The sequence below is a fragment of the Topomyia yanbarensis genome, chromosome 3, assembly GCF_030247195.1.
Source record: "Topomyia yanbarensis strain Yona2022 chromosome 3, ASM3024719v1, whole genome shotgun sequence".
NCBI classification, from domain to species: Eukaryota; Metazoa; Arthropoda; class Insecta; order Diptera; family Culicidae; genus Topomyia; species Topomyia yanbarensis.
In genome coordinates this window covers 284,207,496-284,231,760 of record NC_080672.1, presented here as the reverse complement: position 1 = coordinate 284,231,760, position 24,265 = coordinate 284,207,496, and the positions used below count along the sequence as shown (strand labels likewise).

Below are 24,265 nucleotides of genomic sequence, written 5' to 3'. Positions count from 1 at the left end.
CGTTAGCCCAGTTTACTCAAACTTACAGAGTTCATTCTTTCTTTCAAACATGAGGAGTTCTATGAATCTGCTTGCCAAACAAGTTCCCAAGTATTTTTAGCGAGGTATTTTTAGCGAGTTTTAACCATTTCATATACCTTACGATGCCTGGCCACTAGAAGGGTATCAGGAATCAGAACGTAATGGCTCAAATGACAGGTTTTCGGAGATTTTGTTAAAATTAGTACTTTCACATGCGGAGGTACTACTGAATAATATAGAAGACGACTATCATCAGTGCCGAGAGGATATTTACACGTTCTCTTTGATTGTTAAAACATAATCAAAGAAATAATCTTCCAACTCCTCCGATGGAATATTTTAGTTTTCATTCAGGTTACATACACATTACAGTACAAACAGTTCAGTACGATATCCCATAAACGCCATATGGAGTTGTTCAGGGAGATTCATTTTCGAAATTGACGGCTTGGTTGGTAAAATATCCTAGTCTCATCATAGCTTCGATGACCTTTACATTGGCTTCGATGGAATACTAAGGAACACCTTATTCTAATTGAGACTATTATAGACTATCGAAATAGAAAACACAACCTGAAAGTCTCTCAAGCGGTTATGTCTGGTTTTTTAATTGTTTCGGATTTTCCTCGTCAGTAACTAAAACTAACTTAATGCTTGTTAGATAAGTCCAAACCAGCACCAAATCGGCGCTAGTTGGACACTAAAATTTAAAAAGTGAAACGTCTTTCGTGAACGCTAAACAACTGGATGGTAACGAGTGTGACATGCGACTTGTTGGATTTTAGTGTCTACCCGAATAGAATTTTGAGAATAACATTTACCCTACAAACAATCATAACACAATAAATATTATAGTTATTATTGTCTCAACATTGTTCATCGCAGAGTTCTCGCAGTAGATTTACAATAAAATTTTATATAATAAACAATTTTGCTGTTCAGCAAAAAACTGATTCACATTAAATTTTACTGTTTTCAAGATAAAATAAAAGATAAGATAAAAAAATGTATTTCGATTTTTTAATGTTAAGATGCATAACCATCTCCTTTTTCCCTGTAAAAGTCGATTTTACATAGAAATTTACTGTAGAAACGTTAAAGTTTATTGTTTTTGTATTGTAGCGTAACACTAGAACTTCCTGTAAATTATTGTAAAATTGCTGTACTGTCACAGTGAAAATCATGGTTTTGTTACTGTATATTTCTATTCTGGTAACTAGTGCCAATTTGGTGCTGGTTTGGACTTATCTAACTAGCATTAAGTGAGTGTCTGTTACTGACGAAGAGAATCCGAAACATTAAAAAACTAGACCTTATTTTAGGTCTTGTGTCCCTATGCACAAAAAATTGGTTTAGTCCAAATTTGTTTTTTCTGTGGGAATTTTGCATAGTCTTACGATATGGCCAATCAACTTAACAGAAAAAAGTCAGTTTTCTGTAGCCCATCAGAATAGATGAACGGGGACTCCGTTCCAAGAGTATTGTCCCGCAAGGTTTCTTTTACGGATGCGATTTTTTGATCTTTTATATAGCCTGAGACAAGACTACAAGTCCCTTTAGAAACGACATTGGAAGTGTTCAAAAGCTCATTCTAGACAAAAATCGAATAATTCCGAACTACAACTGTCTATTTCATCAAAATCAGTCGTAACGATTCGGCGAGCTAATGTCCAAGTATCAAAACCTTCTAAAAAAAATATATGAGCAGTTGTCTGTTCTGGCACCGCGTTTTCATAAAAGTGGGCCCGTGCAAGCACGCCCAATAAGAAGAGGGTGAGACTCTTTGCATACCACTGTCATTTGTATGTTTGTCGCTTCCTCGACTTTATCCAAGTCATTTGAGAACTGAATTGTTGGAAAATACACAAAGCCAAGGTTTCCTCATTAAGGTCCCAGGATATGACATCTACAATACGCTATGACATCCAATGGAACGTCTAAATGATCAAAGAAGACTAATTAATCGAAAAAAAAATCTTCCTTGATCTGCTCCACTTGACATCGACATTAACTCGGATCCCCGCGAAGAGAACCGGGTTGTCATGAGAAAACAAAAGTTTGAGCTCATTAGGCATGAGCTAATAAGTCAACTTATGCGTAATACTGTCAGAGCAGAAAGTTAGATCTAGCACGTCTCTCCTTCAATAATGTTAGGTAATGAGTATATACAAATACGTGCTTTTATTTTTTTATCAATTCAATGCTTTCCAAATTAATATTTTAGGTGCCCCTTATGATGTGATAGGTATTTGCATTACCTCCGATAATAAATGTAAACCCATTTTTACAACAGTGAAACACAACCCTTTTGAAATTATTCGAATGTTAAGATCCATTATGCGGCTAACCTTTCAATATAGAAGTTTTAGTTTTGGAAATACTGTCCTTGAACCAAAGGTATGGAAGTGTTCCTCTCTTTAGAAGGTGGAATAGATTTCTACTTTCTTCTCTGGTCACTGTTGATCAGAGTATTGTACATCTCCAGCACTCACTATACAAAAACTAGAAGATACCATGACGATCAATAGCACCTTCTAATATGCGACGAAATACATCCACCGTGTCAGAGATTCGACGCAGTGATTATAAGACCCACTTTACTGCTGTTGACTGATAGCAAAGAACCACACCACCGGCTTCGTCGTCTTTGGAGCAACATTTGTTTACAGCATCGGCATCAACGCCATTTGCCAGAAACATAAGGATTAATTCCTTCTTGCAAACATGAGCAGTTTGAATTTGTATACTAAATATCCTTCGCAAGTAAACTGAAGATCCACTCGTTAGCCCAGTTTACTCAAACTTACAGAGTTCATTCTTTCTTTCAAACATGAGGAGTTCTATGAATCTGCTTGCCAAACAAGTTCCCAAGTAAACTGTTGATCTGATTGTTTCCTTGTTTTATTTAAATATAAGGGTTCATTCAATTGAGCAGTTCTTTGAATCTATATACCAAATTGCCTTTGGCTTTGTCTCTTAACCAAGACCAAGTATCCGAAGGAGCGCTAAGTCGCTGAAGATCCGTCGGGTGATGTGGCCGCCGACCCGCCGTCGGAAGTGGCGGCCTCTCGCAAGTTAGCCTGTGATTCACTCGTTGGCCCGGATTATTCAAACATAGGGACTATGAAGTAGGTTTAGGTCCGACGGAGCGGAGCGATGTCAAAGCGCACATATGAAAAATAGAAACCAAACGTCCCAACGTGGGAAAAAATATCCATGACAATGGCGACAGACAGATATTTTTTCTTGAAAAAGGCCACCAAATGACCGAAAAGTCGGACAATCATAAAATAAGTTGATTGATATTTATACAAGACTACGAAAGTCAATACTCAAACATAAAACAACCTCTAGTCGATGAAAAAGATACATAACAGAGAATTTAATGTTTATTCCAAATTATTCCAAACGACAATTATGCCAAATGACCATTACGCCAACCGAAAGTATGTGTCACTTGCTGTTTTGCCAAATGAACATTATGCCAAACGAACTTATGCCAAATGAACTTATACCAAACGAACTTGTGCCAAACAACGTGCTCCCGTATTGACGTAGCTTTCATCGCCCATTAAAGTTTGCTTCGCTTAGGACGTGAACACGCTATTTCTTATGTAGCAGCATCTCTATTCATCGGATTATGAATCTTTGAACAGAAATTTGTTTGAAAAATACACGTGTTACAGTGGTCAATTCGAAATTGCACAAAAAAGTGGAAACTCCCGGACAAACGTTTTATAAGGTCCCAACCAATTCAAGTTTGTTTCCGACAATAAATTCACCTGAAAACTGATGATCTGGCAAGGAGTTCGCAATGGCGGATCTTAAACCAAGTTTTTGATCACCAATAAAATGATAAAATTGAAACAGTATATGACAGAGTGCCTAGAGAAATGTGTACTACATGTCATTAAGTTATAACCAGACTTGGTAAGCTCCCGTGATGTTATATCCAGACTTGATAAGCTCCCACTACATCCGGGAAGCGCTACAGTGGTACTGCGACAGTTGGGTGCCTTTCGCACCCAAGGATATCAATCCACCTAACTGCCCGCTGTTCCGCCAAGTCGAAAAGTATTGTGCAATTATCAAACCAAAGTAAATAAAACTGGAGATCCGACTCAGCTACCTAGGTTAGCTTGAGATTGAACAAAACAAAATGGTGGATCAGTCCTGTGTCAGGTTTTCAACGACGGTGCGCAGAATCCATTTTCTTTGTTTTCGTTCTAGCACAATCATTTTAATGTTGCACGAATCGAGATGAAAGTTTCGCCACTGTATTTTGTAAACCAATTGCTGTCAATTTTGTATTCCAAATTCGACAACAAGAGGCATAGAATAAATAGTGTCCGGAGTCTAAATCAGGCAGATTTTACTAAGCATCCGAACTTCGCTCGCATCGCCATACACAGCTGCCAGGATTATTTTCGGCCGTTTCATTATTGTCGTGATTTTGAGTCGCTGGATTGTTATAAGTCGACAGTCCGACTCATTTTTTAGTTCGATGCTCGATTGACAGCCTATTTGCGATATCTCGGACGAAGGGATTCGAGTTCCTTTTGAAATCGCTAGTCACCCTTTTGTTGTGCCTGCTTCTTCCAACATATGATGTTTTCTCTCTCTTTTCTATTAACGACAAAGAGTGAGTCAATTTTCATTTTTTTATGTTTTTAACGACATTTAATTAGCAAGGGACTGGAAAGTGAAGTATATTTTTCAATATTAAGAGTCATAGTATTCAAGGGAGAGCAAGGAGTTGAAGGAAGAAAGTTTAGAAAAGCGTGGAAAAAGGTCATATTGGCAAGCTTAGAGTTTACCGGCGTTTTAACTCTTTGTCTGCTACCGCAAGAGTCAGGATCTTTTGGCATTAGAAATGCGAAACACCTGAGTCTGCGGCATGTCCGTACTATGGCACTTAATATCGAACAAGATTCTTCACTTTCCATTCCCTTGCTAATTGAATGTCGCTAAAACATAAAGGAAAATTGACTCACTCTTAGGCGTTAATAAAAAAGGGAAAAATGGGGATTCATTCAGCAGCTTTGGTTTAGAGCTGTCGACGCCGTGTTCAATCAGCACACAGTGACCACTGACCATACGCCACAACTGTTGATGCAAACACAAAATGCCGATTAAATAAAACACCTCGGCAGGCAATTAGTGTTTCAACGTCGTAAAAAGCTTAGTGTGGAAGTTTACCGTGATTTAACTTTTTGTCGGTTCCGACAGCATGAAGCACCAAGTTACTTTACACTCTTCCGGACATGTCGCAGACTCAGGTGATTCGTTTTTCTAATGTCAAAAGATCTTGACTCCTGCGGTAGCAGACAAAGGGTTAAGTCGCCGGTAGACTCTAAGCTTGTTCATATGACCCCTTTCCAAGTTTTTCTAAACTTTCTTCCTTCAACTCCTTGCTCTTCTTTGAATACTATGGCTCCTAATGTTGAAAAATGTTGGTGATAGTTGATTTGGGCATTTTTAATCTTTTCTCTAACTCGACGTGCGAGTAACTTGGATGAAGCGATACCCGCGCAGATTTTGATGCGTTGCTCCTTTTGCTGTGATGCCATTTAGCTAACTGAAAAGCAAATGGGTCAAGTTTATGTCGAACATTTTTTTCTTTCCTGCATATCTTCCCGAAACTCATTTGCCCTCTTTATCTTTTTCTAGTAGATCTCCTAATCTTAATAAAATCATATTGCTTTAAGATAGCTGTGAAATTTCCTTGGTTTTTAGTATAAAAAATCAATGTGTAATCGTGAAATCGTGAAATCGTGTCATAGTTTCAAGAAATTTAAAATATAAAGCAAAGAAATCGGAACCATTAAGTTAACGCAAACGTGCCTTATCAAATGAACGAATTGAATAAAAAAGTTAACCTAATTTTGATCGTAACACCCTTTAATTAAGGTGTATTAAAGGGTGTTACGATCAAAATTAGGTTTCGCAGAGGTCATGCAAAGACTTTTTTTCGATTTCACTGTGAATTTAGATTTTTTGAACTATCACATAAGACCTTATCTCTTATGTAAATAGTAAATTTCATCTAAATTATTCACGCGACCGCGTTATTGATTATCCTTACACGCAAAATGACAGTAGCTTTCCAAAGCTCCGGATGTTGTTTTGTATAAATCGACAACATCCCACGCCAAAGCGTTGTTTTGTGGGTTTTCACTTCTTCCACAGCCAAAAAAAAAAATCACTGCGAATTTTCCCCGCCAAGTCTCGCCTAAGCTGAAGGTGATTTTCCAATTTGAACATTCGGAACGGATGAGATTGTTTGCGATAATTGTACCCGAACCCGCATGTGTTTGTTGGTCTGTGGTAGTGCTTCGCTTGCTGAAATTTGCGAGGTGAACAAATTGATTGATTTACTGTGCGCAGTTGTTTTTTTTTCTTCATTTTTTTCCACGCCAACAGCATTTTCCCAAAATCTCACGGGCTGGAAAAAATAAGATAAAAATAGCAAGGCCTAGTTTCTCTTCTTTCGTTCGAACCGAGCACCGTCTGGACGGCATTCGGCAACAGATTCGGCAGCAAATTGAAGGCTTCATTCTGAAATTAAATTATTACACAGTGAAAATTATGTATTTTTCAGTAGCTGGAAAATTGTTTTGGAAAATTGACTCCAATTTGGATTTCCCCCGCACATAATTTTCGGTTCGAAGCTAGCGCATGCAATTACTCCAAACGTAACCTTAATTTTCAACTAATTTGTGACGCTCATCTTTTTTTGTTTCCTCTATTTCAGGTATGGTGGCATCCGAAGTGGGTACCAGCATTTCAGTGCGCAGGGCGGGCAGGATTCCGGATTTCCGAGTCCGCGAAGTGCGCTAGGCTATCCCTTCCCGCCCATGCACCAAAACTCGTACTCCGGGTATCACTTAGGAAGTTATGCACCTCCCTGCGCTAGTCCACCAAAAGATGGTAAGTGAACTTCGTATCGATCATTTCCAAGTGACCACAATTCAATTGCGGCTTCCCCCAGTCACAACCGGTTCGAGTACCGAAGTCGCCAATCAATTAATCGTGAGACTCCGTCGGAAGTCTGTCAAGTCGAACGGACAGAACTGACCGTCGTTACATTGACACAACACGATTGATGGTGCTGAAGGGGGAAACCAGCTAGGAACCAATTTCAATTTGCAATTATTTTTCGCACCTTTCTGCATATTGTACCACAACACGTTATGGACGCAGAGTAATCGAAGAGTAAATAAATCATTGATCAAAGGGTAGTGCACGTGCAATGGGGCAGCGGGGGCTCCTTCTGGCCGACGTTGGACACTATGGGAAACGCGGAAAACTACGGTACCAGCAAATTAAAGTTGATTGATTTTCATTAAAATCGAATGACTAGTCGTGTGCCCTGGTGTGTTGCTCAGCTGACCCTTTTGTATTGCGTTTTCGTCAGTAACCAGTTGTAGACCATCTGTTGCCAACGGGTTTTCGGGTATGTGCACTTTTAACTGTTGAATGAGTCGAATTGTAGTGTTATCGTTTTTGTTGGGTACTTGCCATAAAACGTTATTTATAGATACGATATAAAAACAATTTAGGAGTTCCTACGAACGGCTGGAATGTTGCTGTGTATATCTTTTAAAGGCGCTGGTGCACATTGGAGGGAAAAAAACAACTCTTCACTGTTCTCTCGTCCGCTTATTCGCATTGGTGTTTGGAGGTGTCAGCTACAACCGGATTTTATGCGAAAAGTTCAACAAAAGACGATGCTCACCCATTGCGAGTTGACAATTTCACGGTACTTCAACAACCTTGGAGAGCATCAGCGAAGCACCTCGCGTAGCGGTCGTGGCAGATGAACGTGTGGAAAATCTCTCAATCGAATTAAAATATGCAGACTAATTTAAATTTTTAATTCAACACGACAAAAATGACGAATTTCGATTCAAACGACAACGCTGCACCGGTTCGTCGTTTCACCATCGCGGCCGACCGGATGGAACGAACCGAATCTGGCGTGCATCTCTCCCGGACAGTACGTCGCAAGTTTCTTGCTTACCTATCTGGACACTGTTTTGAGTAATTTCCATTGGGATTTTTTTTACGATTCCGATGAACACATGTCCTTCGCGGGTTCGTCGCTTATTCAACGAAAGTGTAGCTCAAGGTACACGGTGCCGACTGCCAATTGCGATGGTGTTATCGCACAGTGGTTCCAAACCTGCAAAAGTATTTCCTGTCGTTTACTCTCGTTGGAACGTTGCTTATATTAGCCAATAGTATATTTTCGTCCGCATTCTTTATCGCCTAATCTTTATTTTAATATTTTAACATTTTCACATATTTTGTTGTTTGTAATTTTAAATGTTCGTTGAGTGGATGACATTGTAAAGGAACACGTATCCGTCGGGTGATGCCAATCGAGCTGACTTTAAAAACCGATTTTATTGTTTGTTTAGTGTCTAGGGAGCTAATTCAGAGGGCACCAAATGTGTGCGGCTAATTCGCATGGTCTTGTCTGAGTGGAGTGATGACTGTTAGATCATGTATGAAGGTTGAGAATTGACAATTTGAGAGAAGGATCGAAAACTAGTTACCGATTTGCGTCAAACGTATCATCACGAAAACAATTATTTTATTATCATATTCATTGATTTGCTTTTATTCCATTAAGGGGTTACATACCATTTTGTGCAAAAAATGTGAAGAAAGTTTGAATTTACGTAAAGACATAAAGTAATGATTTCATTGCATTAAACTTATAGTATTTTGTAGTTCATTTTTCAGTGAAATAAACAAGTATAAGTTTTTAAAAATATATTGATAATTGGCGGAGCTATGGGTTTTCCCGAAACCCTTTTTTATTTAAGAGGTGATCACGATTAAAGACCAATAGGTCAACTAAAATTCCAAAATACAAAAAATTAAAAAAAACGATTAGTTGAATAAAAATATTTTTTTCCTGCATTCGGGAACGTTTTTTCTAAAAAATCGTTGATTTAAGCTCTAAAAATTGCATTAAAAAATCTCATCTACAAAACAAAAATTTATGCATAAAAAAGAAATCGTTAAGGTACGAGAAAAATTAATTACGATCAATAAAAAAAATTGAATAAAATTGATTGAGTAGTTTTTCGGCAATCGTGATCACGGTAAAACCATTTTTGAAAAAAACGATATTTCGAGAAAATCGAGTTTAAAATTTCAAGTTATCACTGGTTTTGGTAGACGAAGCGCACTTGGAAGCGCTGTAATTGTTGATCTTTTTCTCGGATCTCTATAATAAATTTGGTAAAATATTCTCAGAGTTGTACTTTCAGATAAAGTAATAAAAAATTCAATTTTTTGACAAATAAAAAGGTACGTAACTTCTTAAATCATGTTCATTACACCAATTTTCCAACTCTCATATACTTTTGATCAGCTACAGCTTTTGCACAAGATTATCAATTGCCATATTAACGATTTTACATCATGAGCATATGAATATTGTAGCTTGACTATTGTCATGAATGGCGATAACACCAGTCGCCAGTCCCTTCCGTGTTTCTTGTATCTTCTGCTTTTCTGGTTTTAGCACCATGTTGTTTTTGAATTAGTAAATTTCCTGTCGTTCTTATTGTCCCCGATCCTATTCTAATAATTAGAACAAAAACGGGTGCATGTGTCACCAGGGGCTGGTGTCCACTAGGAAGGGGATAGTTTCCACTAGGTGGTTGAAATCACTATTATAAAGCTTCGGATGAACCCAGGCTAGAGAACGTGTGGCATCCGACGGCAGAAGCCAAGAATTGATTCATCGGATTACTGCTCCCATTTCGTAAGAAGCGACAAAATCAGACCACCCTATATGTACTCCGTTTCCTGCAGCTTTCCCGTCTTTTTGAATTTTCTTATTTTTTGCTCTAAATTAGTAAAGTTATTCTGATCGTTCTTCTGATTTATTCCTGATAAACCTGCTTTCTTCTCTTTCTAATAGTTATGAAAATAATAAAGTAAGCCCGTAAGAAATTGCTAGTGTTTCCGTTATACAAAGAAGGATTTTAAGTACAGTAATGCTTATTTTGGGCCGCTCAAAATTATTTCATACGTTCGTAACAAATACAATTGGTATTTTTTAATTGTAGCCACAGTTCTTTTTTTTTATTTTCCTTTTGTTAGTTTGTCTTTTTTAAAAATAATATTGAATCAAGCATATTTTTAGGTATTTTTTCGTTATTTGCCGTTACGATATTCCTAAAACGTATTTAGTTTCCTGATGGCCTAACACCAGAGCTTCCTAAAATCTTGAATCGCGTGCGAACTCTAGTGAAAGTTCGAATCCCTATCCCAATTAACAATCTCCCTTCTCCCGTATCACTTGTGGGGTGCGCAGTAGTATATGCGGCCTCCAGCAAAAGCAAGTGTTGTGATCTACATTAGAGCCTGGACGTCGCCGGTATTGATCAATAAATAGCTTTGGATTACCAGGAGTTATATATTGAAGGATAATTTGTTACTCCTAGGCATTATCATCTATTGGTTCTCTGTGCAATTTTAGCTGGTCCTAATAAATAACATGGTTGCGATCAGGGGTGTCGTACAAGCTCAAGGTCGACCGAGGAGTTCGCCATCTTTTTAGGAGATTTATACTTGGCAATGTCGTCTCATCATTTTCGTGAAGGGAAGGAAAAGGGAGGCGAAAGAAAGAGGTAGGGAAATGAAAAATGACAGTACAATACAATCACAACACAAAACAGTATGCAGCAAAGTTATTCACTCCCGAAAGAATTATAAACCTAACTTATAAAGCCTATAGCTCATTAGCACAATGCGTTAGAAAAATAACATAACCTTGTGGTTTAGTTTCCTGTTCCGGACACATTATTGCAGGTTAAATATCAGATGATATGAATTTGCGTAATCGGATTTACAAAGATCAGACGAATAGTACTCAGCACGCTGAATAGAAGTTATGCGATAATAGAGTGTTCAATGTCCAGTCAGTACCCTGATTAAAATACTGAAATTGTACTTGAACAAATGCAACAAAACCTTTAACATTTTCGGTAGAGAAGTTTGCGTAAGTCAGAATCTTTATTTTTCGGATACTCAACCCTTTCATGACAAACTTTTTTCTAGTGCATGTAAGGTTTCAAAACTATTTTATTTGAAAATGGTGCGGTCAAGAAACTTGAAAGGCCTTTTTCATAAAGATAGGTACTTCCCTCGCAGTGCTAGAAGCTGCTCATTTTTGCCTTCCAGTGCTCAATACAATTCTCGTAGATACTTTACAATAGACCAATCGCGTGGAAAATGTAGCCAAAGATAGTCTGAATTGATAAGTTTTATCAGTTTTCAATAATATTGCAACATAAAGAAAATATATGAAAAATAAATTTTCCGTCGTCAACGTAAACTGTTTTAGGCAGCACTGCTCCATCGGAATCCAATCGGATTAATTGCAATAACTTCCGTTCTAGAGCTGATCCTTGTAACTGTTAATACTCAAATGAAAAGCAATAGTCACATTTATTAGTCTTACTTGTTTTTGTGAGCAAATCTTGTCTCAATCAAATGTTATAGCTTTCTAAAAACGTTGTTGTCCACAAAAATATGGGCATGAAGGGGTTAAAAAACGTTGCATATTACATTGGCATAAAAGTCTAAACATTTTCTACAGTCAATCAGACCATTTTGACTCAGGAGTATTTTAATAAAGGGAGTAGAAATTTATTCATATAGCATTTCTCGAATAAGAATGCTTGATTACCGTATTGTGTAGAGCAAAGCTATTCCACAAAGACTTAAAGTGAATTAATACTTCAGCGAGAAAAAAATACACTGAAAACAAGTTGTGACATCCAGTTTGTCTTCACATCTCGCCCTGAGCAGAAGCAAAAAATCGTCCCGCGCAAGTGAAACAGTCAATTCTACCTAAAAATCAATCGGTGCCTATCACACAAGCAGTCCATATAACAATAGCCTATACCTACTGTGCGATTTAGTGATGAGTGACGGTGCCCAGCAAAAAGCAACCCAGATACGGCCGAACTGTGTTGCTGTTGATTTTTCGAAATGCCCCGTAAGACCAGCCATTCGGGAAGTGGAACAGTTATTAAAAGTGCAGATGAAACTCAATCTGGCTGAAGTGAAAACCCTACAAATGCATCATATCAAACATTGCGTGCTGATTTCGTTCAACAACATTAACCAAGCTGAGTCATTTGCCTCGCGAAACAACATGCAGCACACCGCCGAATGCGGCAATGTTAAATATAGCATTCCCGTATACATCGAGAACGGCGCTGTAGAAGTTCGTATCCATGATTTGGCTACGCGTACCCCTGACGGCGCGATTAAAAAATGCTTGCTAAAATACGGAGAAGTAGACTCCGTTACACATGAGACTTGGAGGAATTTTTTCCCGGGCATCCCTAACGGTGTTCGTGTGGTGAGAATGCGTGTGACCAGGCCAATTCCCTCATACATAACCGTCACAGCGTTAGGAAGTGACGATGTTCTCATTCATCAAACATCACTAGTCACGTACCCAGGGCAAATTCCTACGTGCCAGTTCTGCACGAAGAAGCTGCACCTCGGAAAACCTTGCGTAGAAACTGTTAAGGAAAACCCAAATCCAACTGAAATCAGCACACAACCATTAGTGGTTTAGCGTAAACCACTAACAGCTGCAAAACCAACATCTATGGATCAAGCACCAACAACCAGCAACAACAACAACGAAACGAATGCCGATAACGAACATACTAAAACGACCCTTAACAGTAAAACACAAACTGGAACATCCGACTGCGAGCAGGAGGAAAGTAGTACGGATGAGGACATGGACGTGAACGATAACGCGAAAGACAAACGAAATGAATCTCAACTTGCAGTGGACAACACTGGCAATATTTCGCCCCCTAGAAAAAGGATCTCAACACGCAGCAGAAAGCTGCGGCTGAACGAGACCAAAAATTTAACGTAGCTGTTTTTTTTTATTTATTGTAAAAAAACAAACAATCGGCCTCGTCGAGCTACCGCATTTGGGCCTAAATAAATTAATTAATTATAAAAAAAAAGTTGTGACATTTTTCAGGAAGGTAAAAATTTGGAATAAAAAACCGTTTTTATCTTTTGTTAAAAAAAAGTTTAAAGAGAATGAAAACATTTCAAATGTAATTGCATCTTGGAGGCACTGTCAGAATTTTTTTTTGACAGAGAAAACTATAATAGGGGGCGCACATAGCGTAGTTGGTACATCGATTGCCTTGTAAGCAGCTCACCTGTGTTCGATTCCCAACCCTGCACATAGGCATAGAGAAAAAAATATTGTTAGAAAAAACTTGATTATTGATAACTTCTCCATGTTGCAAATACGCTAAAAAGAATCATTTGCGTGTTTAAAACGATACAGGTTTGATAGTGGATAGTTGTTAATGGAGAAAGAGGGATAATTTATAACAAAGGGAATAATTTCACGAATAATTTGTTGAAACAAACAACATTTCAAATAACTCCATGAATACTGTACTTTGGGAAGATTTCAGTCCAAAGTATTTTAATTTGAATTGACATTCAGAATTACACTCTGTAATAAAACTAAAGTTTTGTCTATCAATTAGTTGGAAATTTTTCCACGCGCTCTTGTGTCAATATTCAAATTGCCAGCAGAAAACATGCATATACCGAACAGAATTGCAAAGTTTTATTCGAATTTGCGATGGTCATGTGTTATGGTCGGCCGCTTTCTGATGGAATCGCTCAGCCCAATCTTAGTGTACAGGACAACTGCAGAACTAGCGATACGATCCTACTGATCACTAAGAATCCTTCCTGGCTAGGGCTCGAACACATGACAAGTGGCTTATGAAAGACCCTCTGTACAGTCCAAGTCTAAAGATTTTGGGTGCGTAAATTGAATTAATTCGAAAAAAGTGTTAGTTATTTGGGGTTTAGTTCGTAAATGAAGTTCGCCTCACATTCTTTTTTAAATTCTTTTTATCAAAACAGTTCACACAATTTATTGCTTATAACATACAAGAATGAATATTTTTGGAAGGGCTTGATAATAGATATTAGGAACCTTTATTAAATCCAAGATGGCGACTATCGATTGAGCACTATTCTCGGTAACTCAAACAATGTAGATATTTTTGGAACAGGCTCGACGAGTAGATCATGCAAATGGAAGTTTGGGATGCAAGATGCCGTCTTCCGGTTCTCGGTAACAACATGCAGATTTTTGATAGCCTTAACAATATTGGTATTTTTGGGAAAGGTTTGACAAATATGATAATGAAAATGGATGCTTTGATTTTTTTTAAAATCCAAGATGGCGACTTCCGGTTGAGCATTATTTTCTATAACCCCAACAATATGCGTATTTTGCAATATTTCACTGTAGTGGAGAAAATTGAGGTAAAATCTATTTTTTCTCCACTAACGAGATAATTTTTTTTTATTTTGATTATAGAGGTTTTGGGGTCATCGGGTTAAAAAATCTCTTTTGGAAAAATCTCTAAACCTATGCGCAGGGTTGGGAATCGAACCCAGGTGCATCTTGGATTTCCCCTAAGGAGTTAATTGTTTTAAACCATATTTGCGCGCAAAGGGCACAAAACCAAATTAGTTCTCGAGAGACGTTTCGAGTTTCTCTCATCAGAATTTACGCGGTTTTCATTTACGCGGATTTTGAAATTTACGCGGTTTTCATTTACGCGGCATGTATCCCCCGCGTAAAAAAACTGAGTCCACATTAAAAAAAATCGAAATTTATGAAACGCTATCCGTTTATATTTCTTGCTGCTACCTAAGGATCTCGACAACGTGGAAAAAAAGGATTACAGTATGTTTTATGTCTTTATTTTTTTGACCTGATTTTTCAATTTTCTCTTGGTCAAGTTTCGCTAGGCCTTGGTCAAGTCTCCCCGCAGTGGGGAGGCTTGACCAAAAAAACGTTCATAGAAAAACTTTCATAACTTTTGCAAAAATAAATTAAAAATTCTGCAAAAAATGATGAACACGCACAATACCTTTGCACATCATATCCCAAAGAGTTTTGAAGTATTGAAAACTTTTTTTTGAGAGTTATGCAGATTTAGCTGAAAACCTTGTCAACTCTCTCCATGTTCCCCTATCAGATTTTATTCAATGCCAAATCAAGAGTTTTCGCCCAATAAAAAATACCTACGTTATTGTACAGTAAATAGATTCAAGAGTACTCAATTCCAATTTGAAGTGAATAGGAGTTACGATGGCAGAAAAATTGAAATATGTTATTTCGAGAAAAACACGTTTGAAGATTAATCTAACGATTTTTGCAAGATGGAATTATGTTTACCACAAAAACTGCTAAACAGCTATACCTGGCACATTTCGCAGGATTTAAAAGTATATACTGTCGAAATAACCAAAAATCGATTTTGTTAAAGCTTCACACTAGTATAGCTCCTAAAATTGCAATAATTTAGAAGAACGATATTATTAGGTAGTTTTAATAAGGAGTTTTAACTATAAAAATGTGGTGCTTCTTTTTGGTGAAGGGGAATATTTTTCAACCGTCACCATAAATCGGCCCGTATAAAACATTCTCGCGGAATTCCAAAATGGTAGCAGTCAGGATGTCGCACTCATAGAATCAATGGTACGTACGACGTAAAACGGCGCCACCGGATGTCCGCTGCTATTCTGCTAGCGATTCTATTGGTAAGAGCAGACCGTCGCCTTCATCCGTGGTCGGTCCCCGGAATTACCGAATATCGCGCACTTTTCCGGCACCCTCTCCTTGTTCTGCGAGGAGGGTTTTTGTGTATTATTGAAATGTAAATTCAATTTTCCATTTCAACGCCAGTCAGTCGCCGCCGCCACCGCCGCCACTGCCGAACAGAGGAACGACGCGGGCAACGCCCCTATCGTACTAGACGCCCCCGGTTGGTCGAACTCTCGGCAGGGTGAAATCGTTTGAACCGAGAACGAGGGTGTCATTTCCCGAAATAAAAGCGCTCTTTTGTCATTTTCGCTTTGCTTTCTTCCGGCCGGATTCATATAGGACTGTGCTGGGCTGGCGGCACATACCCAAAAGCATATGATCGGTATTTGGAACATCGTCCGCAATGGGGGAACATGTCGCACCGTGCAAGCTGTTATTAGAGCGGTTATCCTCCCATTCGAAATTCGTGACATATGTTCAACGGGATAATGCCTGATTATGGGTGCGAGGAGTCTATCTGCTGAGCGCACGCGTTCTCGGGCGGGTTTTGCTAGCATGCGAAAGGGGCATTTTGCGGATTTTTCTTCCTAGGGGGTACTTTTGAAGGAGTGACGTGTACTCAGTTAATCAATCGAGGAAAATCAACCACTAACACATACTTTTAAAAATAATGAAATGTTCAAGTAACATGAACAATTGGCTTGTGTGATTTTGATTAATTTATATTGCCTCAATGAATATTATTTTCTTTCAAAATCTTTCGATAGTAAAAATTGAATGATATTGCTTGATTTTATATCGTTGTGCTATCAGGTTGGCACACTTTGATTTATTGCCACACAATTGTCGCAGAAATAAGATGCCCATGATCGCATATTTGTCCCGTTTTCTATGAGATTTCCTATCTTTATGGGACTGATATGCGATCATGAGCAGTAAGGGTCTTGGCGTTTATTTTTGTATAGTTCGAACTCTAGTGACACGCGAAACTGTTGTCTCGAAATTGCACATTAATAAGTGACAGTCACTGCCAATTGCTAATATGAGAATTCCCTTCGTGTGATGAGCAAACAAGCCCAAACTTTAGAATAACTACTCTAGTCGATATCAAATGGAATAGAACTAGCTAGCAGCGTACAAAAAAGGAAAGCCTGTACTGTTCATAATGTAAATTGTGAATTTGTTAGATACCCTGGGGGTTTTCTATTTCTAAGCAAAAGCGATCAGTCGTGGTAATCACTTATGTTACAAAACAGTGATTACAAAACAAGCAGCTCCTCCCTGAATCATGTACCTAACCAGTGTAAACAGAAATGTACACGATCTTGATCCATTAGCCACATTTTATTCCATAACCGACAAAAAATCATCTGCGCTTTCATCTCCACACAATCTTGCAATCTGCGAACGAAACTGATACCAATCTCGTCTTTTGGTCGCTCGTCTTACCAGTCCCGCACGACTCCACCAAGCGCATTGCATAAATTTCAAATGAATCAACCATAAATTACATGGTATTAACACCTCATTAGTTATTAAATTTAGCATGAACAGTTTGTAGAAAAACAACCCAATGACGGATCCCGCAACGAATTGGCCGGTTTGGCGGCGGCAGTGATTACCAGAAGCAGAAGCCCCGAATAGATGCCCACAATGAACCGGCGACGGACAGCGATAATAAACAGAATCAACAAAACGCTCCCCGACCTGTGAGCCCAAATACTGAAGCCTTGATATCCGTTAAGCTCTCTTTACACAATTTACACGTACACACTTCTGGAGGCCTCCCGAGCAGCTCTATCTGCCCTAATGATAGTTCCCCGGCGGGCAATAACTAGCTCAATACGATTCTTCAAGTACATACAATACAACGCGCCTCATTCGGATGGACAAATATTTTCCTTTGGCTTGTTTTAGCCTCTGCAACAGAACCTCCTATTTGATGAGAAATTACACTTTGGACGGTAGTAAATAACCAATGAAAAATTGCGCTCCTTTAATACGTGGCGGGGCTGCTACTATGCTGCTGCTGCTACTCGAGTCGCCAATCGATCCATGAACGTTGCCAGGCTTTTCTTTCACAATGGAGCAGCTGGCTGACCGACTGACTGTTCTAACTCTAAGCTGGGCTTTTGCTATGTTTTTGCATCATGTTCCCTATTTCTTTAAGGGCAATTAATCAGTCGTTTTTTTTATATTCGCCACATACCCTAGATTGATTCAAAGTACCACCGAAGCTATTCACGATGAAAGGGTCTATACGGAGGAGAGGAAATGTCAGAATTAACGAATTGACTGAAGGACTGACTGACTGGCTGGCTGGTTGTTGCAGTATGCGTGCTGGGAATGATACAATGGGTTCGTGAAGAGGAATAGCAAGTGCAACACCTAAATCGCCTGCACGCGAAAATGAGTTATGAGGTTGGCGCCGCGACTTGAACCGTAGCGTAGCCTAATCAACAGAGCGGCAAACGAAAAAAAAGTGCCATTTGAAATTCTGACGCATCATAAATTCTGTTTTGAAAGGCCGCCATCAAACGAAGCAATAGATTTTTTTCTCTCACGACTTTAGAGTGTGCTTCCCACAACAAGGAATGACGGCTGATGTTTGTAAAGCCGCAATGGAGTGTTTGGCTTCTAAAAGGTGCTTAACCCACATTTCCATTTTTTTACAGTAAACAGGGAAAACTCAAGCGTTTTGAAATTAACAATCTTTTTGTTGTAAATACTATATTAATTTATTACTAGTTCGTTCATTCGTGTTTTTAGGAAAAATAGGAGCATTTATGTAATTTGAGGTGTTTTTTCTGCACTCCATGGGTTATACTACGTTCACACTACAAAGTTGAAACGTGTTATAATAATTAGCAACAAGAAAAATGTCATCAAGATAGCGTTAAATCACGTTTTAATTCGTAATTCGGTTTGGTCTCTTTCCACTTTTATTTTTATTTGCATGACGACAATTAATACTCAATAGCAATACTAACTCTTCTCTTTAATTTATTTTATTTTTTTTTAATTTTCGGTCTCATGCGTCACATTCTTCTGATGACCTTTTCGAGCTCATACAACCAAGAAGGGCAACATTGCTGCCAACAATGATTATTCTTTGCCATCAGATGTCGCCAGATTTTAGAACAATGGAGATGTATTTTCATACTTGATTGAATAAGATAAGTAGGAACGATCTACAAACTGCAAGTAGTATATTACACATTTCTTATTTTAACACACAGTGTATTTATTAGAACAACTTTATGCAAACAAAAACTCAGCATCTCTGAAACTTCGGAATGTTAAAAAATGGGCTTTCCCCTTTCATTTGAAACTAAGATCAAAATAATCCGTCGGGGGGTCTAAAGCAACCTTTTTGAAGTGCTTCAGATATTCGAACAACACTAAAAGTGAGAATTTGATAGAAAATTTAATTGTCTACAAGTTTGTTGACAAGTTATATCTAAGATAGTTTTACAAGGCCTAGTGGTTTGGAAATATATTTTCTCGCACTTATTTCATTACCAAAAAAAATTGGGTTTAGTGGCATACAAATATTTCAGAGGATTCATTATGTTGACAATTCTAATTGAATTCCTTCTGAAAATTTGGAAGTTTGACAGAGACAGAAAACTATTTGTGCTTTTGGTTTGTAATCTTTCCCGATAGCTTCGAAGGAACTACCATTCATTGGAAGGTATTGCTTGGTTACAAGGGTTTGCTTACATTTATGTTTTAGATAGGACCATACGTCGCATAATTTAGGTTATGATCGTTAAAGTCAGCTATTATAATTTCGTTCAAGACGAAATGTAGGGACACACCGTTTCTGATTGAACGCAAACCACAGCAGTAACTGTCCAAATTAAAGGTTAGCGTGAAACGATTTGTGTAGTGTATTGTGGCAGTTGGATTTTACAGTCATTTCCTACCAATTATGCGAGAAATCGTTACTAAATTGATCCTAGATTATACGAAATGTATTACTTTTGAAAACAAAGTATGATTTGAGTACAAGAAAAACCTTATATACACAGAAGTCCTCGAATATATCAAAAAAATATCTTGATCCAAAAACTCAAAGTTTTTTGTACACTGTTTGTCACATTGAGTTAATTTTGAAAACGGATAATTAGCGTTTTTAACCAAGTGTTGAAATGAAATTCGTGAAATATTGCAATGGTGTTAAAAGTTCCATTGAGTTTGTTGAAATATAAAGGTTGAAGTTCAGGACAAGTGAATTTTATACGAAGATCATTGGCAGATCCAGGGGGAGGGTCCTGGGGGTCCGGTCCTCAAAATTTTTTTAACTGGTTGAGAAAATTTTAAATAGTTTCTATTTTAATTCCTTCTAAACTCAAAATCATTCCAAACCATATTCGACCACCAAAACTGATTTTAATTAAATTAAGTTATTATTATATTACGTACTGTACAATGACCATTTTAAAATCAAAATTTTGAACCCCCTCCGAAATTTTTTTCTGGATCCGCCCCTGATGAAGATGCTAACAGAGTAGGTTCATGCAAGAATAGTTATCAGTCATCCCCGAGAACAGTCGAAAAAATGAAAAAGAAAAGGCATACATCATTGAAAGAACTGTTTCTGCGGGAGGAATCACTCACTATCTTGGATAAGAATATTAATATCATACTAGTTTGGTTAACACTTATCTTAGACTTCTCACCCCAAAAATATTAATTGTGTCCTATATCAAGTGGAATCTGGAATTATAATTTTCAGCTAAAAGATGAGACGTTTCAAGCTCTCAAATTTCGCTGAATTCACTGTTCAACTAAACACAACTATTTGGCAAATAAAAAAAGTGCGTGTGAATTGACTTACAAACCACTAGGTCCTCTGTGCAACTAACATAGACTTGGACTTCGTTAAAATATTGAATTACTTTTCCAGATAATTTCATATCGGTTTTAGTTGTTAACAAAGTTGTAGACAATTATATTATCTATTAGATTCTCACTTTTAGTGTTGTTCGAATGTCTATAGCACCATTTAGGGGAAAAAATATGAACTAGTTCCATTGTATAATTTTTGTTTTCACGAAAAAAACTTAAAAAAAACTTGCTCTAGATCCCCCGGCGGATTATTTTAATGTTGGTTTCACATGAAAAGGGGCCCATTCTTTCATATCCTGAAGTTTCAGAGATGCTGAATTATTTTGCATAAAGTTGTTAAAAAAAGACACCGTGAACATATCACATATTATTCGTATTAAAATATTATTTACAGACACCACACATATCTCAACGCCCAACACTTCCCATACACACTTAAATCGAATTCGATGATCGCTTCGATTCTACGAAACCAGTGCGCAATTAAGCTGACATAAGCTAGTCTCGTCTGGTGAATTCATGTAACCTGGAATCCCCAGACACGGCAGGACGAGACGGACAGACTGGACTCGACGGGGCCTAGTTCAGAGTTTTAGGCATTGTTCCATGCACGGCTAGTGACCTCAAGAAAAAAAGAAACATTCGGCATGTTATTTTTCCTTTTATTACTATATCTTAACTTAGGTTTATACTAATTCTAACGCAATCAATTGTATATTCTCCCATATACACTCTCAATCTCTCATCCAAAACGCACAAATGCCTCTAGCTTTCGCGATAACACAAATCTGGTCACAAACGCGAACTTATATTACAATTTCAATCGTCCATACACACCTACGCCCGCAATTCTGCCAACATTAAAACACCCTCTTACTTAGGTGAACTTTTCAGCACCTATAACTTTACAACCGAGGTCTCCAGCAATAACCCACCGCTCGCACGATCATGGATCGGTTACATCCGGAAGACTCTGCTCTCGATTAGCCTAGACTCATGCCTTCAGTTGGACCAATCAAGAATGATGCTCACATTCACTAGACAACACGTTCCTCTACCATACACTAAAAATTAATTATCAGATTGACGGTCCGCGCGCGATGCCGCGATTGTTCAAGAATACACGTGAATAGGCGAATGCCCACACGATTATAAAATCGAATTTATGCACGCAAAGTTAAAGACATGCTAGCATTCAAATGCTCGAGCCCTTCGCGATCACACTATTACACAATTAGTAAACACCCACACCAACCCAGACAGATATGCACCCCTGGACTCGAACGCAAAAAGCCACACCTTTCACGTACACACCACCACAGGACTCACAGTCAGTTTCATATATACAAAGGTAAAAGCAATAATTACAGGTACTTGTCTGGCAACCGGGGGAAGTGCAATCTCAAACGCAGAACTTATCATTTCAATGATGGTCTTGGATCTGTGTTGCCTGTGTTCAAGGCACCATAGCTTTGGCCGTCAGGTCAAGGATGTATGATACCCGCTAGCCACCACCCTCGGCCCTAGCTGCCCATAAGGGGAAAAAAACAGATAGGAAGTAACTATGTTCGTCAAAGTATGTGTTTCGATACCGCAAACTTTATGGAAGATTCCAAGAAGGTAGGAGAATGTCTAAAAAAGTTATCATGAAAAAACTAACTATAAGGGGTCTTCCATATAATATGTTCCATAACTTGCAAACTATTAAAGCTAGATATATGGTGTCTTCAGCAATTTCTTTTGTAGTTACATTTGCTACAACTTTGCTGAAGACACAAAGTCTATACCTTAATTAGTTCAAAAAAATAAATTTCGTATATCACTTATACGTGTATTAATCCCTAAATGATATAATTTTGTAGATGCGCAATCATAAGGGCAACAACTTCTCCGAACAAACTATACTTCTAAAGTTAACGGTTTAGACGCTATTAATTTTGAGCACGAAAACGACGTTTTTAAACAATGTGCGCTGTTATCAAACTTTTAACGAAACACGATAGAAAGATAGTTCGTGTAACTAAAAGTATACCTTGTGCACATTCTGTCGTTTTACATCCTACACAATTCAATATAGTACGCATTTTTTTAAAAAGCAACCGCATAGTTTATTTTTTTCCTATTTCTTGATTACTTAATTTCATTATACTGTGATGAGAAGATCAAAAGAAGTATACACTCTAGAGTAAAAAAATATGACCCACAATGACCCACCCTCGAGTCGAATCCTAGTCCAGCCAGAAGTGTCTGTTCCAAATGTGAGCCAAATCGGACAAGTCCAGATGGCTTGAAGTTTATATGGTATTTTTAAACATTTTACACGGTGAAAACGTATTAGCTCTCATTTTCATCGCTAGGAGGCACTGCATGCATCAGTTGATGACCACAAGTGAAAATTTGAAAGATAATGTTATTGCCTACAACTTTGACGAAGACTGCGAAAAAATCCAGCTTCTCCTACTAAAGCTGGATTTATTCACAGTCTTTGGTAACGTTGTAGGCAATGAAATTATCCTCTTTTTTCACCCATTGTGATAAACTGATTCATACATTGCCACCTAACGGCGAAAAAGCGAGGGTGTTTTTTCCATGTAAATTGAAAAATCCCTTACGAACTTCAGGTACGTTGGTCCGCTAGATAGACTTGTCCGATTTGGCTCGAATTTGAAACAGATGATCCTGGTGGGACTGGAAATCGATTCCGGAGTGGGCCGGTTGAGTTTTCAAAAATTCGTATTATTACTGTGCAGTCTAATACACACCTAATTTTTTTATCCAAAAATCAGCAAAATTTTGCTGTCAACAATTGAAGGGTGGATATTAGACCGGCACCAAAATTGGCAATTTTCGGCTCCATAAAGCATACGCCAAACTTGAAGTTGATTGGTTGCTGCTGGTTTACTCACAAGAATTTTTATTTTTGTATGCGAAAATATATGAAAAATCGGCAATGGAAACAATAAATTAGTGAAAAATGCCAGTATCATCTTGTACATCCCAAAATCTGTAGATGTATAGTTTAAGGCGAAATGACCAACACTGCCAAAAACTGTAGATATATCCGATTTTGCAGTAAAAAGATATTCTAATATAGAGTTATGTGTTGCCTCTCTTTCTAGCAAAGGCTTAGAATAGGAAATGTCTAATAAATCGGTTAATCTGTTAAGATAAATAACTTTGCCGGGGAACCTCCAATCAATATGCAAATTTCAACAAAGCCGTTCATAATAAAATAAGCTACGCGACCTTAAGTTTATAGGTATGCACAGTTACTGTGAGATTCTTTTTCATTTAATTTTGAGTTTGTATTTCCGATTTTGCATATTCATTACCATAGAAACTTAAAAACTTTTGTAAGTGAATTAGAGCTATAGGAAAAGCTCATACTTCGCATGATTTTTGGAATTAATTACCATTTGAATTAGCAGTGTTCCGAAAAAAGTCAAGATTGTTGCCGGTCTAGTGGATATACAAAGTCGTATAACAATTTTTCAAACTTTGTTTTATTAATTTTCTGAAACTCTAAGCTGATTTTGGCGAGAAGACCAATACAAAATTTGAAATAGCTTTATTTTGAGAATCTTTCAAAAATTTCGATTTAAACCTTTTTGACCTCATGTCAACCACATTTCCATCAAGGTAAATATTTCGTCTTGTTTTTGACGTATAAAAAAGTAATGGAGTGTTGAAAATCTTCAAATCGTGCGCTTGATTATATTTTAGTTTCCAAAC

General features: G+C 37.8%; 1 protein-coding gene across 6 annotated transcripts in view; it reads left to right on the top strand.

Annotated features, from left to right (window-relative positions):
* LOC131688737 (homeotic protein distal-less) overlaps positions 1-24,265 on the top strand; it is a 188,074-nt gene that overhangs the window by 29,098 nt on the left and 134,711 nt on the right. For all 6 annotated transcript variants that reach the window (XM_058973216.1, XM_058973220.1, XM_058973217.1 and 3 more), the window contains one exon: positions 6,776-6,951. In XM_058973216.1, the coding sequence (XP_058829199.1) occupies positions 6,776-6,951 (176 nt within the window). The remainder of the gene's footprint in view (positions 1-6,775; positions 6,952-24,265) is intronic.